At 52.8% G+C, this 18,845-nt stretch overlaps 1 protein-coding gene across 1 annotated transcript in view; it reads right to left on the bottom strand.

Annotated features, from left to right (window-relative positions):
• The window catches only part of DLEC1 (DLEC1 cilia and flagella associated protein), a 77,568-nt gene that overhangs the window by 5,958 nt on the left and 52,765 nt on the right, over positions 1–18,845 (bottom strand). The window contains exons 29-38 of the mRNA XM_078151671.1: positions 18,237–18,388; positions 12,270–12,385; positions 11,720–11,790; positions 10,140–10,348; positions 8,589–8,954; positions 8,047–8,169; positions 7,768–7,862; positions 7,530–7,614; positions 7,013–7,222; positions 5,855–6,016 (exon numbers count right to left, since the gene is read on the bottom strand). Coding sequence (XP_078007797.1) covers positions 5,855–6,016; positions 7,013–7,222; positions 7,530–7,614; positions 7,768–7,862; positions 8,047–8,169; positions 8,589–8,954; positions 10,140–10,348; positions 11,720–11,790; positions 12,270–12,385; positions 18,237–18,388 — 1,589 coding nt within the window. The remainder of the gene's footprint in view (positions 1–5,854; positions 6,017–7,012; positions 7,223–7,529; positions 7,615–7,767; positions 7,863–8,046; positions 8,170–8,588; positions 8,955–10,139; positions 10,349–11,719; positions 11,791–12,269; positions 12,386–18,236; positions 18,389–18,845) is intronic.

Raw genomic sequence — 18,845 nt, 5'->3', positions numbered from 1 at the left:
ACTGTACGAACACAATTATAAAACTCTTTAGACAGATAAGACATTGAAATAATTGGAGAAATATTAGTTGCTTAGAGGTAGGCTGAGCTAATATAATAAAAATGACCATACTACCTAAATTAATTTATTTATTCAGTACCATACCAACCAAACAACTGACGGATTACTTTCTATGGTTGGAAAATTTTTTTAAAAAATTCATTTGGAGGAACAAAGGGTCAAGAATATCGAGAGAATTGATGGGGGAAAAAAGGGGAAAGGAAGGAGACCTAGCAGTGCCAGATCTCAAACTATACCACAAAGCTCTAATCATCAAAACAACAATCTGGTACTGGGTAAGAAATAGAAAGGTTGATCACTGGAACAGATTAAACATACAACAGACAGAAGCAAACAGGCATAGTAATTGAGTGGTTTGATAGACCTAAAGACCCCAGGTATTGGGGTAAGAACTCACTATTTGACAAAAACTATTGGGAAAACAGGACAGCAGTCTAAAAGAAACTATGCAGAGACCAGCATCTCATACCCCATACTACAATAAACTCCACATGGGTACATGGCTTAGGCATACAGGGTGACATCTTTTTTTTTAATATAAATTTATTTATTTTTAGTTTTCAACATTCCCTTCCACAAGTTTTTGAGTTCCAAATTTTCAACCCATCTCGCCCCCTCCCCCCACCCCAAGATGTCATGCGTTCTGAATATCCCTTCCCCTACTGTCCTCTCTCCTATCTCTCTCCCCTTCTCTTATCCCCTTCCCCTTCTATTTTCCTGTAGGGCAGGATAGACTTCTGTACCCCATTTCCTATATTTATTTCCCAGTAGCATGTGAAAACATTTTTTTAAACATGTTTTTAAAACTTTAGGTTTCAAATTTTCTCTCTTCCTCCCCACCCACCCTCATTGAAAAGGCAAGCAACTCAATATAAGTTGTACATGTGCAGTTATGCAAAACATGTCCATAGTAGACATGTTGTGAAAAACTAACTCTATTTTCCTTAATCCTATCCTGCCCTCCCATTTATTCTATTCTTTCTTTTGACCCTATCTCTCCTCAGAATTATTTACTTCTAATTAACCCCTTTCCCAATCTGCCCTCCTCTCTATCATCCCCCTGCTCTCTTGTCCCCTTTCCCCCCTATTTTCCTGTAGGGTAAGACAGATTTCCATACCCAATTGAATGTGTATGTTATTCCCTCCTTAAGCCAAATCCTATGAGAATAAGATTCACTCATTCCCTCTCACCTTCCTCTGTTTCCCCTTCCACTGTAACAGACTTTTCTGGGGTTTTTTTTGTGAGATAATTTACCCTATTCTACCTCTCCCTTTCTTCTTCTCCGAGTATAATCCTCTCTCATCCCTTAATTTTATTCTCCAGATATGACCCCTTAATCTTCAGCACACCCTGTGCCCTCTATCTACATATACATACATATAATTTTTTTCCTCCAACTATGCTAATACTGACAAAGGTCTCATGAGTTTCCATGCAGGAATGTGAACAGTTCAACCTTAATAAGTCTCTTATGATTTCTCTTTCCTGTTTACCTCTTCATGTTCCACTTGAGTCCTGTATTTGAAAGTCAAATTTTCTATTCAGCTCTGGTCTTTTTATCAGGGAATGCTTGAAAGTCCTCTATTTCACTGAATGACCATTTTTTCCCATGAAGGATTATACTCAGTTTTGCTGGGTAGGTGATTCTTGGTTGTAATCCTATCTCCTTTGCCCTCCGGAATATTATATTCCATGCCCTGCAGTCCTTTAATGTAGAAGCTGCTAAATCTTGTGTTATCCTGATTGTGTTTCCACAGTACTTGAACTGTTTCCTTCTGGCAGCTCGTAATATTTTCTCCTTGACCTGGGAACTCTGGAATTTGGCTACAATATTCCTAGGAGTTTTCCTTTGGGGATCTCTTTCAGGAGGAGATCTGTGGATTCTTTCAATTTCTATTTTGCCCTCTGGTTCTACTATATCAGGGCAGTTTTCCTTGATAATTTCTTGAAAGATGATGTGTAGGCTCTTTTTTGATCATGGCTTTCAGATAGTCCAATAATTTTTAAATTGTCTCTCCTGGATCTATTTTCCAGGTCAGTTGTTTTTCCAATGAGATATTTCACATTGTTTTCTAATTTTTCATTCTTTTGGATTTGTTCTACTGTGTCTGATTTCTCATAAAGTCACTATCTTCCAATTGCTCTATTCTAATTTTTAAGGAAGTATTTTCTTCAGTAAGCTTTTGGACTTCCTTTTCCATCTGGCCAATTTTGCTTTTTAGGGCATTTTTCTCCTCATTGGCTTTTTGGACCTCTTTTGCCATTTGGGTTAGGCTATTTTTTAAGGTGTTATTTTCTTCAGTATTTTTTTGGGTCTCCTTTAGCATCACTCTCAGTTTTTCCTCTACTTCTCTAACTTGCTTCTCAAAATCGTTTTTGAGCTCTTCCATGGCCTGGGACCAATTCATATTTTTTTGGAGGCTTTGGATGTAGGGGCTTTGACTTTGTTGTCTTCTTCTGGTTGTATATTTTGGTCTTCTTTTTCACCAAAGTAAGATAATATAGTCTGACCTCTTTTTGCGCTGCTTGCTCATGATCCCAGCCAATTACTTGAGTTTTAAACTCTTTGTTAAGGTACGAATCTGCTTCCAGTGTGGAGAATGTACTGTCCCAAGCTTTGGGGTTTGTACAGCTGTTTTCAGAGATACTTGTAGGGACCTGTAAATTTTCAGTTCTTCCAAGGTGGTATGATAAGGGGCAAGGTGTTTACTCCTTTCCTGGCCTGCGACTACAAGTACTCCTTTCTGTCCTGTAACTGTGATGAGGGGCACCACAACCACTACAAGCTCCACCAAGCCAGCGCTCCTCCTCACCCCAGCACCGCTGCCCAGAACTGTGGCCCAGATCCAAACACGGGCAAAGCAAGAGATTCCTGCCTCAGCACTGGCAAAGAGATCCCTGCAATCCCTCTCTGATCAGCCACTGGATTCCCCCTCAGTCTGTGGGCCGGAAGCTCGGGAAGCAGCTGCCCCCCCCAGGGCCACGCTCTTGGGGAATGGAGCTGAAACCCCACCTTCCTTTCTCAGGCACCGACAGAAATAGACTTTTCCCACTGACCTTCTAATTTGTCTTTGGCATTGGTGGATTGAGGAGTCTGGAAACTTCCACAGCTGCCTGACATTCAGTCCTCTGAGGCCCGCTCCAGGTTTGCTGCGGCCTGTGCACCCACACTGCGCTTACAGCCCGGCGCGATACACCTTTCTGATCAATTATCCAGGTCATCTTGGGCTGGAAATTTGTTTCACTGTCTTTTTGTGGGTTCTACTGCTTCAGAATTTGTTTAGAGCCATTTTTTATGAGTATTTGGAAGGGTTTGGAGGACAGCTCAAGCAAGTCACTGCTTTCACTCTGCCATCTTGGCTCCGCCCCCTAAAGGGTGACATCTTAAACAAATTAGAGGAGTGAGAAAGAAATTACCTGCCAAATTTATAGATAGGGGAACAGTTCATGACCAGACAAGACACAGAGAGGATCCCGGGAGACAAAATAGACAATTTTAATTACATAAAATTAAAAAGTTTCCACATAAACAGAATCAATTCAACTAAAATTAGAAGTGTAGCAGGAAATGGGAAAAAATCTTTGCAGCAAATTTCTCTAATAAATGTTCTTTTCCAAAATACATAGGGAGCTGAACCAAATTTGTAAGAACATGAGCCGTTCCCCAATTGACATATGGTCAAAGACATGAATAGTTTTCAGGAAAGAATCCAAGCTGTCAATAGCCATATGAAAACTTGCTCTAAATCACTAATACTCAGAGACTCATCAGATTGGCTACTATGACAAAAAAAAAAAAGAATATATGCTAGAGGGGATGTGGAAAAATTGGGACACTAGTGCACTGTTGGCAGAGTTGTGAACTGATCCAACCATTCTGGAGAGCAGTTTAGGACTATGCCCAAAGAGCTAGAAAACCATCTTTGACCCAGCAATGGCACTGAGATAGGTCTGTATCCCAAAGATATCAAAGTAAAAGAAGAGGATCCATATGTACTAAAATATTTAAAGCAGCTTTTTGTAGTGACAAAGATTTGCAGGGTGATGGGGCGCCCATGCACTGGGGAGTGGCTGAACAAGTTAGTGCACACAACTGTGACATGCAGGAAACAAGGACAGGATGGTTTCAGGAAGCTCTGGGAAGACTTGTATGGACTGAGGCAAAGTGAAGCAAGCAGAATCAGGACAAAGATTTATGTAATGACAGCAATATAATGAGGACCAACTGGAAAGACTTAGTATAATGGGGCAGCTAGGTGGCACAGTGGATAGAGCACCGGCCCTGGATTCAGGGGGACCTGAATTCAAATCCGGCCTCAGACACATAACACTTACCAGCTGTGTGACTCTGGGCAAGTCACTTAACTCCAATTCCAAACCAAATAAAAAAAAAAGACGTAGTATAATGAATGGGGGAGGGAGGGAGTGCACATTTAGTAAGCACTATTCTGGCTTCTCGAATGACTGGCAGGCAGTGTGCTAAGCACTTTATAATCTCAGCTGATCTTCAGGACAGCCCTGAGAGGCTGGTGGCAGAGGAGTGGCAGATGAGGAGAGGAGATTGAAATAGGGGTGGAAAGCTAAGTGACTTCTTCAGAGTCCCCACAGCTAGAAAGTAACTGAGGCAGATTGGAGTTCAGGTCCTCCTGACTCCAGGGTCAGTGCTCTCTTCCCCACGGTACCACCAGCTGCTTCTGCCCAAAGAGCAGCCACCGTTTCAGAGGCCTATGGAGAATGCAGCTGCTCATCTCTAGGGACAACGCTGATGGGCTTGGCGCACGCACACACACACCGCACATACATACGTATATGCATGCATGCATATATACATACGTACACACACACGTACACACATACACACTATACATACACACACTATACACACACATACACACATACGTACATACACACTATACATACGTACATATGTACATGCATACATGCATATGTACATACATACATACACACAGATGCATACTGGACACGGCAGGTGGGGAATTTGCTGGACTACACAGGGTGATCACAACAGGTTTTTCTTGCTTTCTTAGGGTTTGGGGGGAGGGGGGATGAAGAGCTAGGAGGGACAGAATACAATCTGAAAATAAAATTAAAAAAAAGAAAAGATCATTTGCCTGCCATCTTTCCTCCTGCACAGGGGACACCAGCCAGGCTTGAACCCTCCTGAGCTCCCCCAAACGGGGCTGCAAGGAGCCACAGCTGAGCACCTGGGGTAGGGGGATGGCGCTGAGGCTCCCACCCACACTTTACCTGCTACAGCGGGCAGGCCTCACAGCTCCCTGGGCTTGCCTCATCCCCCCGGCACGGCCAGCACCCATCCTTCATCTGCGCTAGTGCTGGGGACCTGCCCCAAGCCCAGCTCTTTCCACGTTTCTCAGGGATTCATCCTCTAATCCACATGACCATGACCCCTGCTGGGGCCACCCTGGCCCCCTGCCTCACCTACTGCCCCCCCTCCACTCCAGCTTCATCCCAATGGGGTCTCTGGGATCCCCATGGTAGTGTTGACACAGTGTCCTTCCCATCAGACTGGTGGCCCCGGCCCCAGCCCCCTCTGTGAAATATGAGCTCAGTTGTTTGACTGTAACCCCAGCACCCAACCCAAGGCCTCGCCCAGGGAGGCGCTTAATAAATGCTTTGGGGATGGAATTAGGTGGAAAGCATCCGTGGCCTCCCAAGTCTTGTGGGCTGGCTGCATCTTCCCGCCTGGAGAATACGGACTGTGGGTGGATGACACACTGCCCAGCTGGCTTCCCGGCTCCTGCCTCTACTTGCCTGGGTGGTCTCGTTGGTATACTCCAACACCAGCTCTTGGCTGAATTCCATTTTCCTGGCCCCATCTTCATCTTGAAGTATCTTCACTCCTGGCAGCATCTGGTCTGATGGCAGCTTCCGGTACGTCAGTAACTCCAGAGACAGGGAGAAGGACACCTCGATCTGGAGGGATATGGCCCCCACCTCATCGCCATGGGAGCGAGCACCCTCTCCGCCCTCCACATCCCTGCTTCCCATGGCAGGGGCTGCAGCCGTGGGTCAGCAGCCTCCCTCGTGACCTGCCTCCGGCTACACCCACAGGACGATGTCCCCGTGGAGGCCAGGCCAGAAAACACTGGCCAAGCCTTCCGGGGCTGCTGCCTGCCACGTTCTGGGCATCTAGGGAGACATGCTCCTGATGGGCTGATGGGGCCATCGTTGGGGCCACACCCACACCACTGATGGGTGCTGGGAGGCTTGTACTAGGATCCCACTTCCAAGATCGTATTTCTCCCTGGCCTCAAGGCACTGTCCCTGACAATTTCCCTCCAGCCCAAGGACCCTGTGTCTGGCAGTGACTCCTGAGTGTGCCCAGTAAGGCAAATGATCTCTCCCTGTTACAAGAACAAGCTGACCACTGCAGAATTGCCCTTGTATCACCAGGACCGTCTTGTAGCAGCAGAACTACCATGTACTGATGCCCACCGTCACACATACAATCCAGAGGTCCAGCTACAGACGTCAGCTCCCGAAGCTATCTCATCGCAGACATAACCGACCACAGACACGCCCCTTAGGAGCCCTCTCCCTGCACCCCCCATTCCCAGTAGTGAATGAGAGAGTGCTGTGTTACCGCCTGATGAGCACGCTTGGCGCACAATCCACTGCTTTTCCTATATAAGTTTTAGCATCACTCCTTTCAGGTTGCAAGCTCCCCAAGGAGCTCTGCCCACCATGGCGGGTTCCTCGAGAATCCTCGCCTGCTGTGTAGAGTAACAATCAATCTTTGCCACCTTGACTTAGAGAATGCTCGAGTCTGAATTCGTTCCAGACGACCCTGTCCTATACTCCGGTCCTTGAGGGGTCTACACCTCTCAGACCACACCACCACCACCACATCAAGCTGTTGGTCTGGCTAAGCCCCCCAGGCCATGTCCCCTGGGGAGCCCTTTGGCCTACCAGCATGTTCTGCTGAGGGTTGAGTACAAACTGATCTCCAGCCGGCTCCTCCTCTTCCTCTTCCACCTCCCTATCCAAGATTCTCCGGTTGTATTCAGGGTTGATCCCCGTCACAGAGAAAGGGGGTGCCACCAGGAGCCCGAAGCAATGGGCCATATCCGTGAAGTTGTTGACCTTCAGGCGGTGAGTGGTCACCAGCTTGGGGAGCACCTAAAGTCAGGCCAGAGTGAGCAGGGGTGATCCCTCCCCTAGGCCTCCAGCCCTGACCCTTCCTACCACTTTATGGGCAGCCTGATAGAAATCAGAGGGTGTGTGTGTGGAGGTTTTGGGGCTGTGGAAAAGACAGGGATGGGTTGGGAGCCAGGCACACCCAGTCGTCCTCTCCCTGTGTTTAGGAATGTTCTGGGCCCCGGGAGTCTCCTCTTCTGCTGAGAGGGCTTGGGACTGGCCTTCTCCTGGGGGAGGAGTCCCCACAGAGCTTGGAGGAGTGTCTGGACCTCCACCCACACTCACTTACCCCTGTGAGCATATTGGCTGGGATGAGGTCACTGGCCTGCAGGTAGAACACCATTCCACCATCATAGTCATTCTCAATGCTCAATCTGCCCCAAAGCCAAAGCAGAGTAGGGAGGGTCAGAAGACCCTCCGGCAGCCCTGGCTGGGACAGTCTGGGGGTCTGAAGCTTGGCAGGTCGGTGGACGGGAGGGATGGGGAGGGCAGGCAGGGCAGAGGAGGCCCCCCTTCCCCCCACTCACCGAGCTGGCCTCACGAGGCCCTGAAGGTCCAGTCGGAAGACCTCGGCATCGAAGTTTTGGGGGCGTTTCACCTTTCCTGGGATCTCTCGAGCAATCTGCCCCAGCCCGGAGAGGCCAAGCCACCTCAGGCCATGCTGCTTGCTGTGGCCAGGCAGGAGAAGCCTTGCCCTGCTCGTGTGCTCAAGGCAGGCCTCCCCTCAGCCTCCCAGCCCTCGCCTGCCCGACCTGTTGCAGGGCCCTACAGGTTGTCCTTGTGGCCCACTCGGACCCCAGACTCACCTTGTTGTCCAGGCTCATGAAACCCAAGGCGTAGCTTTTACACACCATCTTGCTGATGGACCCTGGCAGGAGCATGGGCGTGAAGGAGACATGGATGGAGCTGCTCCCAGCAGCTGGAATTACCTGCCACAGACGGATGAAGCTTAAGACAGCTGCCTGGTAAGGTGGTGCACAGTCACTGAATGGGGTGAGGAAAGGAGGCCCACATGGGCCGAGAAAGTAGCGGGTACCCAGGATGGCATCGTTGCCCTCAGAAAGGGCATGTACAGGGGCCCAAGCCAGCAAAGAGGAGAGCCCCGGCCTGGAGCCTTCCCACCCTGCTTTCTCTTCTGAGGAGTCTGTGAGTGAAGCCTCCCAACTGACGTCACGTCCCCCCAACATCACTGGGATGAGTCCCAGAGCTGGCAGCCCTCGGAGGGAGGGAGGACAAGGTATGGTTTGGGGTGGGGGCCCCATGGCAGGTGAGGCACGTGGAAGTGGGGCAGGGGCCCTTCAGAATCGGGCGAAGGCCTGCTGCTGGGAGCCGTGGGGAACTCACTCACCAGCTGTTTGGGAGTGATGGTATAGGGGTGGTCAGAGCGCACCCCCTCATGGGGCTGCAGGATCACGGAGATGATGTTGGGGTTCCCCTCAGCCGTGAGTGAGGAAGGCTCTTCTTCACTCCCCATCCTACTGCCGTATTGCTTACAAAACAAACCAACCCGCCAACTGTGAGGCTGGGAGCCAGGCCAAGTAGCAGAATTGGTGGCGACCCTCCCATGGCTGGAGCAGTAGTGACACTGACCACTTCCACGCAGCGAGGAGACCCGGGCCCACAGCTCTCCACTCCCTCCTGCCGCAGCCAGAGACCAGGCATGCCCTGATGGGCCAGCCAAGCTCTGGGCCTCTGAACAAGTCAGGTCCAGCCATGGTCAAGGCTCTCCGCCATCTCCCTCTCTGGCAGGCCTTGCCAGCTCCAAGGGCTCAGTGACCCCCAGCCAGGCCTCAATTGCACATCCCCCTCTCCCCTGATGACTGGACATCTGGGATGGAATGTCCTGCAGGGGTATCCAATCCACATGCCTCAGGCAAGACTTTGGCCCTAAGTCTATTGTTCCTGACCTACTCATCAAGGGCACCGGGCTCTCTCCTTCTTCTTCTCCCTCCTCCCTCCCAAGCCCCCACATTCAAGTCCTCCCCATTCCTTACACCTGTCTCCACTCACACGTTCCCAGAGCCTGCAGCAGGCTTCCAACCCTCATCCCCACTAGCCTGGAGCACCACCAGAGCTTCTACGCTGGCCCCCCGTCAGCCTCCACACAGCTCCCAAAATCACATTCCAAAAGCACAGGGCTGACCACGGCTCTCCTCCGTGGCTCCCCATTGCCTCTAGGGTTTGGCTTTTCAAAGGCCATCATCCATCATCTGGCTCCCACCTGTCTTTGCAGGATGATCCACACCAGAATTCCCCTCACAAAGAGAGCCACTTCAGCTGAACTGGCTAACTTGCTTCTCCCTTCACCTGCCTTGGCCTGGGCTTGGAAACCTCTCCCTTCTCATCTCCACCTCTGCCAATCCCTTCCTTTCCTCAATCCCAGCTCGGGGGTCCCTCTCGATGTCCCAATAACCTCTCCTCTCTACTCCTCACACTGCTGCCTCCCCCCAGTTCAGATCCTCCTCACTCCTTGCCTGGATGATCCTGGCCTTCCTGACTCAGCCTTCCCCTCCTCCCCCTGGCTGCCAAAGGTCTCTTCATCTGCAGAGCTCTGACCATCCTAGCTCCTGCCCATGGCCCCCACTGCCTCAAGGATACTCTGCCGGACAGTCAGGCTCCAGACCAGTTTTCTGAGCCCAGTGGGTCCACGGACTCTGCTTCTTGACTGGCCTCACCTCCGACCCCTTGCTGGCTCAGCCCATGTGCCCCTCCTGACTCCCTGGGCATTCCTTTATCCTCACTTTGGGCTACAGGGAGACATGTTTTGCTTCTACTTTGTCCCCAGTGGCTCAGCACACAGCCAGAGCTTTGGGATTGCCAAGCAGGCATGCCCCTGATCTTGACTGGTGTATCCCCGCCCCCGCCTCCCCGCCCCCACCGGGGGAAGAGACACACTCACAGCTTCTGATGGATTCGTGCTGCCCTGGGAGGTAGAGGACTGGCCGGAGCTGGCCACCAAGGAGGAGTCACTCATGGGCTCTTCCTTGGACTCTATCTCCACTCCAGCAGCATCCCTCAGGGGGAAGGGCGTCCCATACACCACCAAGAAGTCCAGGAGTTTGTCCTCATTCTCTTCTGGGTTATAGGTCTCCCAGTCTATCCTGACGTCTGCAGAGGGTGAGAGGAAGGGAAGAGGAGTGGGTGGCAGGACCACGGGGCGCCAGGGAGCCCAAGAGAACACCAGGAGGCTCAAGCAGGGACTGACAGACGCTGAGTAATGGGGGAGGAGGCCCAGAGCTGAGGAGGCCTTCTGGCACTGGGGACTAGTGTGGGGGACCTGCCTGCATCCCTTCCTCTTTAACAGAGCCCAGTGTAGATGTGTGGGAGCCACTATCACCCGAGGCAACATATGGAGCTTTCCCCAGGATCAATCTTGTCCCCAAACTCCCTGGGGAGATGGTAGGGAGGGAGAAATTGAAGCCTCATTCCGGGAGTGACTCGCCCTAAGCCAGGCTTATTCCCTCAGGCTTGCTCCCACCCTGTGCTCCTAGGAGTGACAAGGCCGATAGAGCTGGTCCTGAAAAAGGGGGGCCCCTTGTCATCTGGGCTCCAGATCCCACCCACTTCCCAGTCTCCTGGTGGTTCCCAGGCCATAAACCTGCTGCCTCCTGGCCCAGGGCTCCTGACATTGGCCAAGAAGGACTCTGACTGCAGGCAGAGACCTGGAGAGATGCAATGTGGTTAGCATCCCTGGGCTAGCATCTACACAGCAAAGAGCCAAAGCAAAGGCCTTCCAGGCACCACACAGGCCGGTGATTCCTTTGCCAGAGTAGTAGGTCCAAAGGGGCTCAGGAGAGACACAGACACAGAGGGATGTCTGCCAAAGACAGGCAGAGACAGCCACAGAGGAAGGAAAAGCCCTGCTATGGAGGACCCTGCAGAAAAGGTCTCTAAGGGGCAACTGGCACTTCTGGCCTCAGCATCCTAGACACCAGTTAAGGCATATGCTGAGAAAGCAGACCACGGGGGTCTCCGGGGACTGTGAGTGGGACAGATCCTGGACAGGCCATTCAAGCTTCTATTCCCTGAATGTACAATAAGGGGGGCTAGACAAGGTGATCTGGGCCTTCCAGCTCTAAAGGGTCTGAGGGTCACTCCTCCTTCCCAGGCTGGGGGACGCTGCCCATCAGTGAAGCAGGCTCTCTTTGGCAACCACCAGGCACGCCTGCGCATACGCACACGCACACACATGCTTACATGTGCCCACATACACGCACCCCAACTGACACAAACCTTGTGGGCTGCCTGTGCACTGCCCCTCCCCCCTCTGCCCGCATGCCCCTCCACCCCAAGCCCAACACCTTGCTTTATTTGATCACCGTCTATGTCTTTTCTCTTCAACTGGTCTACCAGGGTTTCCTCAAGAGCAGAGACCATGTTTTAGACATCTTGGTCTCCTCCATGGTGGCTAGCTCAGTGCCCTACACACCTAGTAGATTCTCAGTAAATGTTTATTGACTGACTGACTGAAAGTCTTACCATAAGGACTAGAGTTATTCAGGCGGAGAGTGCGGGAGACGGTGTCTCCTCCAGAGATCTGAGTGCCAAACCTGGGAAGGGAGGAGACGGCCCCTGGCTCAGCAGCTGCCCAAAGAGAAGGGGCCAGGCCTGGCAGGGGTTTGGGCAGCGGGAGCCAGGGACTCCCAGGAATCTCCAGGGGTCCCACCAGTGCCAGGTCTGGGCTCTAGACGGAAAACTACTGCTGCTCGCTCTGGCTCTCCTCCAGCGCTGATCTCTTATGCCCAAAGGGAGAAAACCAACTAGAAACTAAAGAAGCCCCTTAGAAGGAAGAAGAAAAGGCGGAGCCAAACCCCCTCCCCCTGCCCCGGGAGGGAGGAAGGAAGGAAGGCGCGGCAGGACCAGGGCAGAGCCAGAGCGCTGGACTACTGGCCGGGATCCCGCCGACAGTCAGCAGGAAGGTGAAGATCTCAGCAGGGACAGGCGTGCGCCCGGTCCGCAGGGACGCAGCCGCCTATTCTGAGCCCTGGCCTAGGTGGCCCCCCACAGGAAGGGGGCCCCTGCACAGTACCTGATAACGCGGTCCTGGGAAGGCTCATCAGCCAGGTGGCTGGTCCTAAACAGCGTGATGGGGCAGCCCGCCACGCCCATGTGGACCTCGATGATGGTTGGGGGCAGATTTTCCACCTGGGGACACAGGCCATAGCTGCTACAACAGGGCTCCCACCAGGCTCCCCTTCTTTCAGGGGTCTCCCCTCACCTCTCCTAGACCTAATTCTTTGGCTGGTGGACAGACAGTGGTACGGGTGACAGACTTGGAGTGTTAGACCCTGTCCCAAATCTTGGCACCACCAATTAATCTCCCTCTTCCTCTGGACCTGGGCATCCCCATTTACAATCCCTCCCTCCCTCTCTGCCCGGCCCCACATACCCCAGGAGCCCACTGGTCTGGACTCCCAAGCCCTTGGGGATTGCCACCCTCGGGAACCCAGCTCCGTAGCCCTTTGGCAGCTGGGCAGCAGCTAGAATCAGGGTGATGCGAGTTCAAATCCTGCCTGGGACACTCACTACCTGTGTGGCCCTGAGCCATCGACAGCTGTCTCTTTGGGCTTCACTTTTCCCTCTGTAACTCTAGCCTTCAAATAAGACCATCCCTGCAAAGTACTCTACAAACATTAAAAGGCTGCAGGTAGACTAGTTCTCATCATGATTATCCCTCTGCACTAACAGGGGCTGTCCGGCACACGGGGCAGTCAGCAATCCAGCCCAGCAGTAGAGTGACGTCTGGGCGTCAGTATCACGACAGGCATCGTGAACGCACCACCCTCTGCTGAGGGTCAAGGAGATGTCCCTCCTTTCCAGGGGCCATGAAGGGATAGGGCGCTACCTTCAATAGCGTGCCACCTGACCCTCTGAGGAGAGAAGACCGGCACATCCGCCTTTTTGTCTTTTTATTACTCCTCTTTAGTTTGACATCCCCTTCACTTCTGAAGAGGTCCCTCCCTTCTCTTCTACTCAAAGAGGGCCTTCCCTGGTGACAAAGAATTAAAAGAGAGTGGAAAAAAGTCTTTCAAAGCTCACCAACACACCCAATGAGCTGGACAGAGTAAGAGATGTTTCACACCCAGGGAAAGTTCCCAGAGTGTCTCTGGGTCACAGACCGGAATGGGAAAGAAAAGTGCAGGGGGAGGAAGGGCCCGGCAGTGTCTGAAGGGGAGGAGGGACGGGGCCACACCTACAGGTCAGGAAGATCACTTTGGTAGGTGTGCAAGAGGGTCTGGAGCGGGAAGAGGCTCAGGGCAGTCAGAGCAGCCAGCAGGCAAGAGTCTGGGTGTGACATGACTGCACGTCTGCAAAGACGGGAGGGGGGTCCGTGTTCTCACCTTCCCTTCTCTCTAGGTTTTCACGACTTCTGTGTGTGTGTGTGTGTGTGTGTGTGTGTGTGTGTGTGTGTGTATTTGTCTGTCTCTCTCCTCCTCCTCCTCTTTCCTCCTCTCTCCTCTCCTCTCTCTCCCCTCCTCTGTGTGTGTGTCTCTCCTCCTCCTATTTCCTCCTCTCTCCCTCTCCTCTCCTCTCCTCTCTCTCTCTCTCTCTCTCTCTCTCTCTCTCTCTCTCTCTCTCCTCCTCTCTGTCGTTCTGTCTCTCTCCTCCTCCTCCTCTTTCCTCCTCTCTCTCCTCCTCCTCCTCTTTCTCTCCCCCCTTCTCTTTCTCCTCCTCTCTGTCGTTCTGTCTCTCTCCTCCTCCTTTCCTCCTCTCTGCCCCCTTTCTCTCTCTCTCCTCCTCTGTTGTTCTGTCTCTCTCCTCCTTTCCTCCTCTCTCTCCCCCCTTTCTCTCTCTCTCCTCCTTTCTGTCGTTCTGTCTCTCTTCCTTCTCCTCCTCTTTCCTTCTCTATCTCCCCCCTTTCTCTTTCTCTCCTCCTCTCTGTTGTTCTGTCTCTCTCCCCCTTTCTCTCTCTCCTCCTTTCTGTCGTTCTGTCTCTCTTCCTTCTCTCTCTCCCCCCTTTCTCTCTCTCTCCTCCTGTCGTTCTCTCTTCCTTCTCCTCCTCTTTCCTTCTCTATCTCCCCCTTTCTCTCTCCTCCTCTCTGTCGTTCTGTCTCTCTCCTCTCTCTCCTCCTTCTCCTCTTTCCTCCTCTCTCTCTCTCCCCCTTTCTCTCTCTCTCTCCTCTCTGTCGTTCTGTCTCTCTTCCTTCTCCTCCTCTTTCCTCCTCTCTCTCCCCCCTTCTCTCTCTCCTCCTCCTCTCTCTCTCTCTCCTCTCTTCTTCTCTTCCCTCCTCTTTCTTCTCTTCTCTTCTCTCTCCTTCTCCTCTTTCCTTCTCTCTCTTCCTTCTCCTCTTTCCTCCTTTCTCTCTCTCCTTCTCTCCTCTTTCCTCCTCTCTCTCCCCCCTTCTCATTCTCCTCTCTGTCGTTCTGTGTCTTTCTTCCTTCTCCTCCTCTCTGTCCTTCTGTCTCTCTTCCTTCTCCTCCTCTTTCTTTCTCTATCTTCCCCCTTTCTCTCTCTCTCCTCCTCTCTGTTGTTCTGTCTCCTCCTCCTTTCCTCCTCTCTCTCTCCCCCTTTCTCTCTCTCCTCCTCTGTCGTTCTCTCTCCTCCTCCTCCTCTCTCCTCTCTCTTTCCTCCTCTCTGTCGTTGTCTCTCTCCCTCCTCCTTTCCTCCTCTCTCTCTCCCCCCTCTCTCTCTCCTCCTCTGTCGTTCTGTCTCTCTTCCTTCTCCTCCTCTCTCTGCCCCTTTCTCTCTCTCCTCCTCCTCTCTGTCGTTCTATCTCTCTCTTCCTCTCCTCTTTCCTTCTCTATCTCCCCCCTTTCTCTCTCTCCTCCTCCTCCTCTTTCCTCCTCTCTCTCTCTGCCCCCTTTCTCTCTCTCTCCTCCTCTCTGTCGTTCTGTCTCTCTTCCTTCTCCTCCTCTTTCCTTCTCTATCTCCCCCCTTTCTCTCTCTCCTCCTCTCTGTCGTTCTCTCTCCTCCTCCTCCTCTCTCTCTCTCCTCCTTTCTGTCGTTCTGTCTCTCTCTTCCTTCTCCTCTTTCCTTCTCTCTCTCTCTCCCCCCTTTCTCTCTCCTCCTCTCTGTCCTTCTGTGTCTGTCTCTGGGTCTCTTTCCTGGTTCTCCTCCCTCTCTGACCCCTCCTCCTCTGTCTCTTTTGCTGGATCCTCCTCCAATTGTGCCCTGTCACCGTGGGTGTCCCTTGGGGCTCTGTCCTAGGGTCTCCTCTTCTACCTCTCCAGGGATCTCACCAGCTCCCCTGGACTTATTTTTCTCCATGCAGATGACTTTCAGATCTACGTGTCTAGCCCTTAACTCTTTCCTGACCTCCAGTCTCACATCTCCAACCACCTCACAGACATCTTGAAGTGGATGTCCAGTAGACGTCTTACACTCACTGTGTCCAAAACAGACCTCGCTGTCTTTTCCCTGGAACCCTCCCTCATCCCCCAGTTTCCCTTTACTGTCCAGAGCCTTAGCATCCTCCCAGCCCTGTCAGGCTCACAAGCTAGGAGTCATCCCTGGCTCCTCACTCCCCCTCCCTGCTCCCCCCACCTCCTAACCAATCTTTCACCAAATCCAGTCATTTCTGCCTTCACAGCATCTCTTTCCCAGCACGCCTCTGCGTCTCCTCTGACAGCCACCTCCTTAGGGCAGGGCCCCGTCACGTCCCACCCAGACTCTTGCCTGCTGGCTGCTCTGACTGCCCTGAGCCTCTTCCCGCTCCAGACCCTCCCGTACACGGGTATGACCTGTCAGTGTGAACCAGTCCCTCCTCCCCTTCCAGCTGCTCCCTCCAAGCTCCAGAATTGGACACAACCCGGGCCCTTCCTCTCTCTGCACTCTTCTTTCCCATTCTGGTCTGTGACCCAGAGACGTGCTGGGGACCTTCTCTGGCTGCCCCCCTGCCAACAACACTCTCGCTCCTCTTTCTGCCCCCTGGCTCCCCTGGTTTCCTTCAAGGTGTAGGCAAAGCCCCACCTTCTAGAAGAGTCGTTCTTAGCTCAGGTCCTCCTTGGCTCAGTGCCCGAGACTCTACTTCATCCCCAACGTGCTGATTTGTGCCTGGTGTTTGTGTGCCATCCCTTCTGCTGGGCTGTGAGCTCCTTGCAGGCGTCCCTGCTCGCACTCAGGGCCCGCCCAGCAGGTGCCTCTTACCAAATGGCCACTTGCCCCGAGGAGGAGCCTGGCCTTCCCGCTTCGTTTCTGTGGTCCTCTCCATTCTGGGCTCTGCTTATGGCCTCGGCCTCAGTGCCCCCGAGTCTCTGCACTCACTACAGAACAGTAATTGAACCATTCCCCAGTGGATGGACAACGAGTTTGTGTCTAGCTCTTTGCTACCAAAAATGGCCGCTCTGACTATTTTAGGGACTGGATGGAGACTCGGGACAGACGTCTGAATACCTGCGGACACAAAATGATGCTGCAGACCCGGCAAGGAGTGAGGGTCTCCGAGTCACGGGGGAGAGTGCAGCCGGGGCTACCTTGCCTTATGGGATTCTCAGTCATCTCATCTTGGAACGCTCAAATGACCACAAGCAAAGGGATCCCCCAGGAAGGTTGTTTCAGTCCCTCCCCGCCCCCAGCCCCCTGCTCCAGCATCCCTTTCAGAAGATGAGGAGGGAGGGGAATTATCGGAAGAACCCGACAAGAGCCTCGGCCAGACCAAGTCAGGGCATACAGTGAGAGCTGGTGATTTCATCACACCTACTTCTCTGGGATTGCTTCTTTATAAAGGTAATCAGAAGAGGTCAAGTGAAAGATGGGGAAGCTAACAGGAGGAAGTGGTGTGCTGCTGGTCAGTCGTTTTTCAGCCATCTACGATACCGAGGTATTCTTAGCAAAGTGCTGGATTGGTTTACTATATCTTTCTCCAGCTCATTTTACAGATGAGGAAACTGAGCCAAACAGGGTTAAGTGACTTGCCCAGGTCACACAGCCAGTGAGTGTCTGAGGCCGGATTCGAACTCAACATGATGAGGCTTTCTGACATCAGGCCCAACAGTATCTACTGCATGCACACCAGCCTGGAACCTGATCAGGAAATCCAAGGAAAAAATCACAGGGAATCATTTTTCCAGCCCAAGACAGCACAGAGGGACAGATAAAGAGATCGGGGGATCAGGTCCAGCCAGGAGCACGCCAGCTTCCAGGCACACAAAGACTCCAAGACAGGAAGAGAGGGGGTAGAAAGAGATCACTGCCCTGGAGCGTTGGTGTGGCACCTGGTACCACGCGGCAGTGCACTACCCAGCTCTGGGTCACGTGCCCAGGTGGACTGAGGAAGGGCCAGTGCCCAAGAGTGAGAGATGGAGAGGAATGGGGAGGGGTCCCAGCAAGAATGACTCAGAAGCAAACAGCAGCCAGTCTGGCACTGAGCCTGGGAGCAGAGCCTCCAGCTCAGGCTGAAGCCTGCCGCGGAATGACCTAAGAGGAGGTTGCCCATTCTATCACTGAAGTGGGCTGAGTTCAGCAGCGTCTGCTCAAACTTCCCACCAGGGACAAGCTGACTGATGAACTCTTGCTTGGACCCAAAGTCGGGTCAGGAACTTGCAGAATTTGGATGAAGAGGGCAGGGAACTTCACCCTGGATGTTATCATTTGGGAGCACTGACAGCCTGGCCCATCTCTGACAGCGCCTTTCCTCCCATCCCCCCTGGGCTCCTCACCTGGCCATGTCCTTGGCCTGTCTGTGACAGAGCCTTTCCTCCCTCGGCTCCTCACCTGGCCACGTCCCTGGCTTATCTGTGACAGCACCTTTCCTCCCTCAGCTCCTCACCTGGCCATGTCCCTGGCCTGTCTGTGACAGTGCCTTTCCTCCCTCGGTTTCTCACCTGGCCACATCCCTTGCCCATCTCTGACAGCACCTTTCCTCTCATCCCCCCTGGGCTCCTTACCTGGCCACGTCTCTGGCCCGTCTATGACAGTGCTTTTCCTCCCTGGGTTCCTCACCTGGCCATGTCCCTGGCCCTTCTGTGACAGCACCTTTCCTCCCATCCCCCCTGGGCTCCTCACTGGCTCTGTCTTGCCCTGCTCACGCCCACATGGGCCAGGCCAGGCCCCTACCTTGCAGATGAGCTGATCATGGTAATCTCCCCACATGTTGCTACACGCTGTGATGTCAATGGTCAGCTTCTGGAAGGCATCCAATGTCCCTTGGGAAACGTGAGGAAAGAAAGCGGCTCCTTTGCCTTTCGATAAGAGAGTTTCTATGGAGTCTGGGAACAGACCAGTGAGAAGGGAAGATTCAGCCTTGTGTTCCCAAGAGGGACCTCAGATCCACAGCAGCTGCCCAGGTCAAGCTCCACCCTTTACAGATGAAGGGCCCTTCCTTAGGGGATGTCATTGCTGTCCCAGCCACCAGCATTTCCACAGGCCTCGTTCAGGCCGGACTCTAGGGCCCTGCAGACAACCGCCATATTTTCTTGTGGCAGAAGCCACCTTAGCCCTCGAGTCAGACTGCAGCCGGGATTTGGGAGCATCCTGACTCGCAATCGGATCGTCTTTGACTTAGTCTGCTGCCCTCTGTCTAATTCCCTCGTGCCCATCCTGCTAAAGGAGCCAGATTCTAGAGAAGGTCACTGAAGCCGACGCTCAGGGCTCACTGCCCTGCTGCTGTGTGGTCAGTGGGAACTGCGCTGGGCGCGTGAGAAGCCGTCTGTCCTGCACCTGTTT

This window comes from Phascolarctos cinereus, unplaced genomic scaffold (assembly GCF_003287225.1).
Source record: "Phascolarctos cinereus isolate Bilbo 61053 unplaced genomic scaffold, phaCin_HiC Scaffold_4;HRSCAF=312, whole genome shotgun sequence".
NCBI lineage: Eukaryota > Metazoa > Chordata > Mammalia > Diprotodontia > Phascolarctidae > Phascolarctos > Phascolarctos cinereus.
The sequence above is the reverse complement of the archived record's forward strand: the minus strand, read 5'-3'. Positions and strand labels throughout refer to the sequence as shown.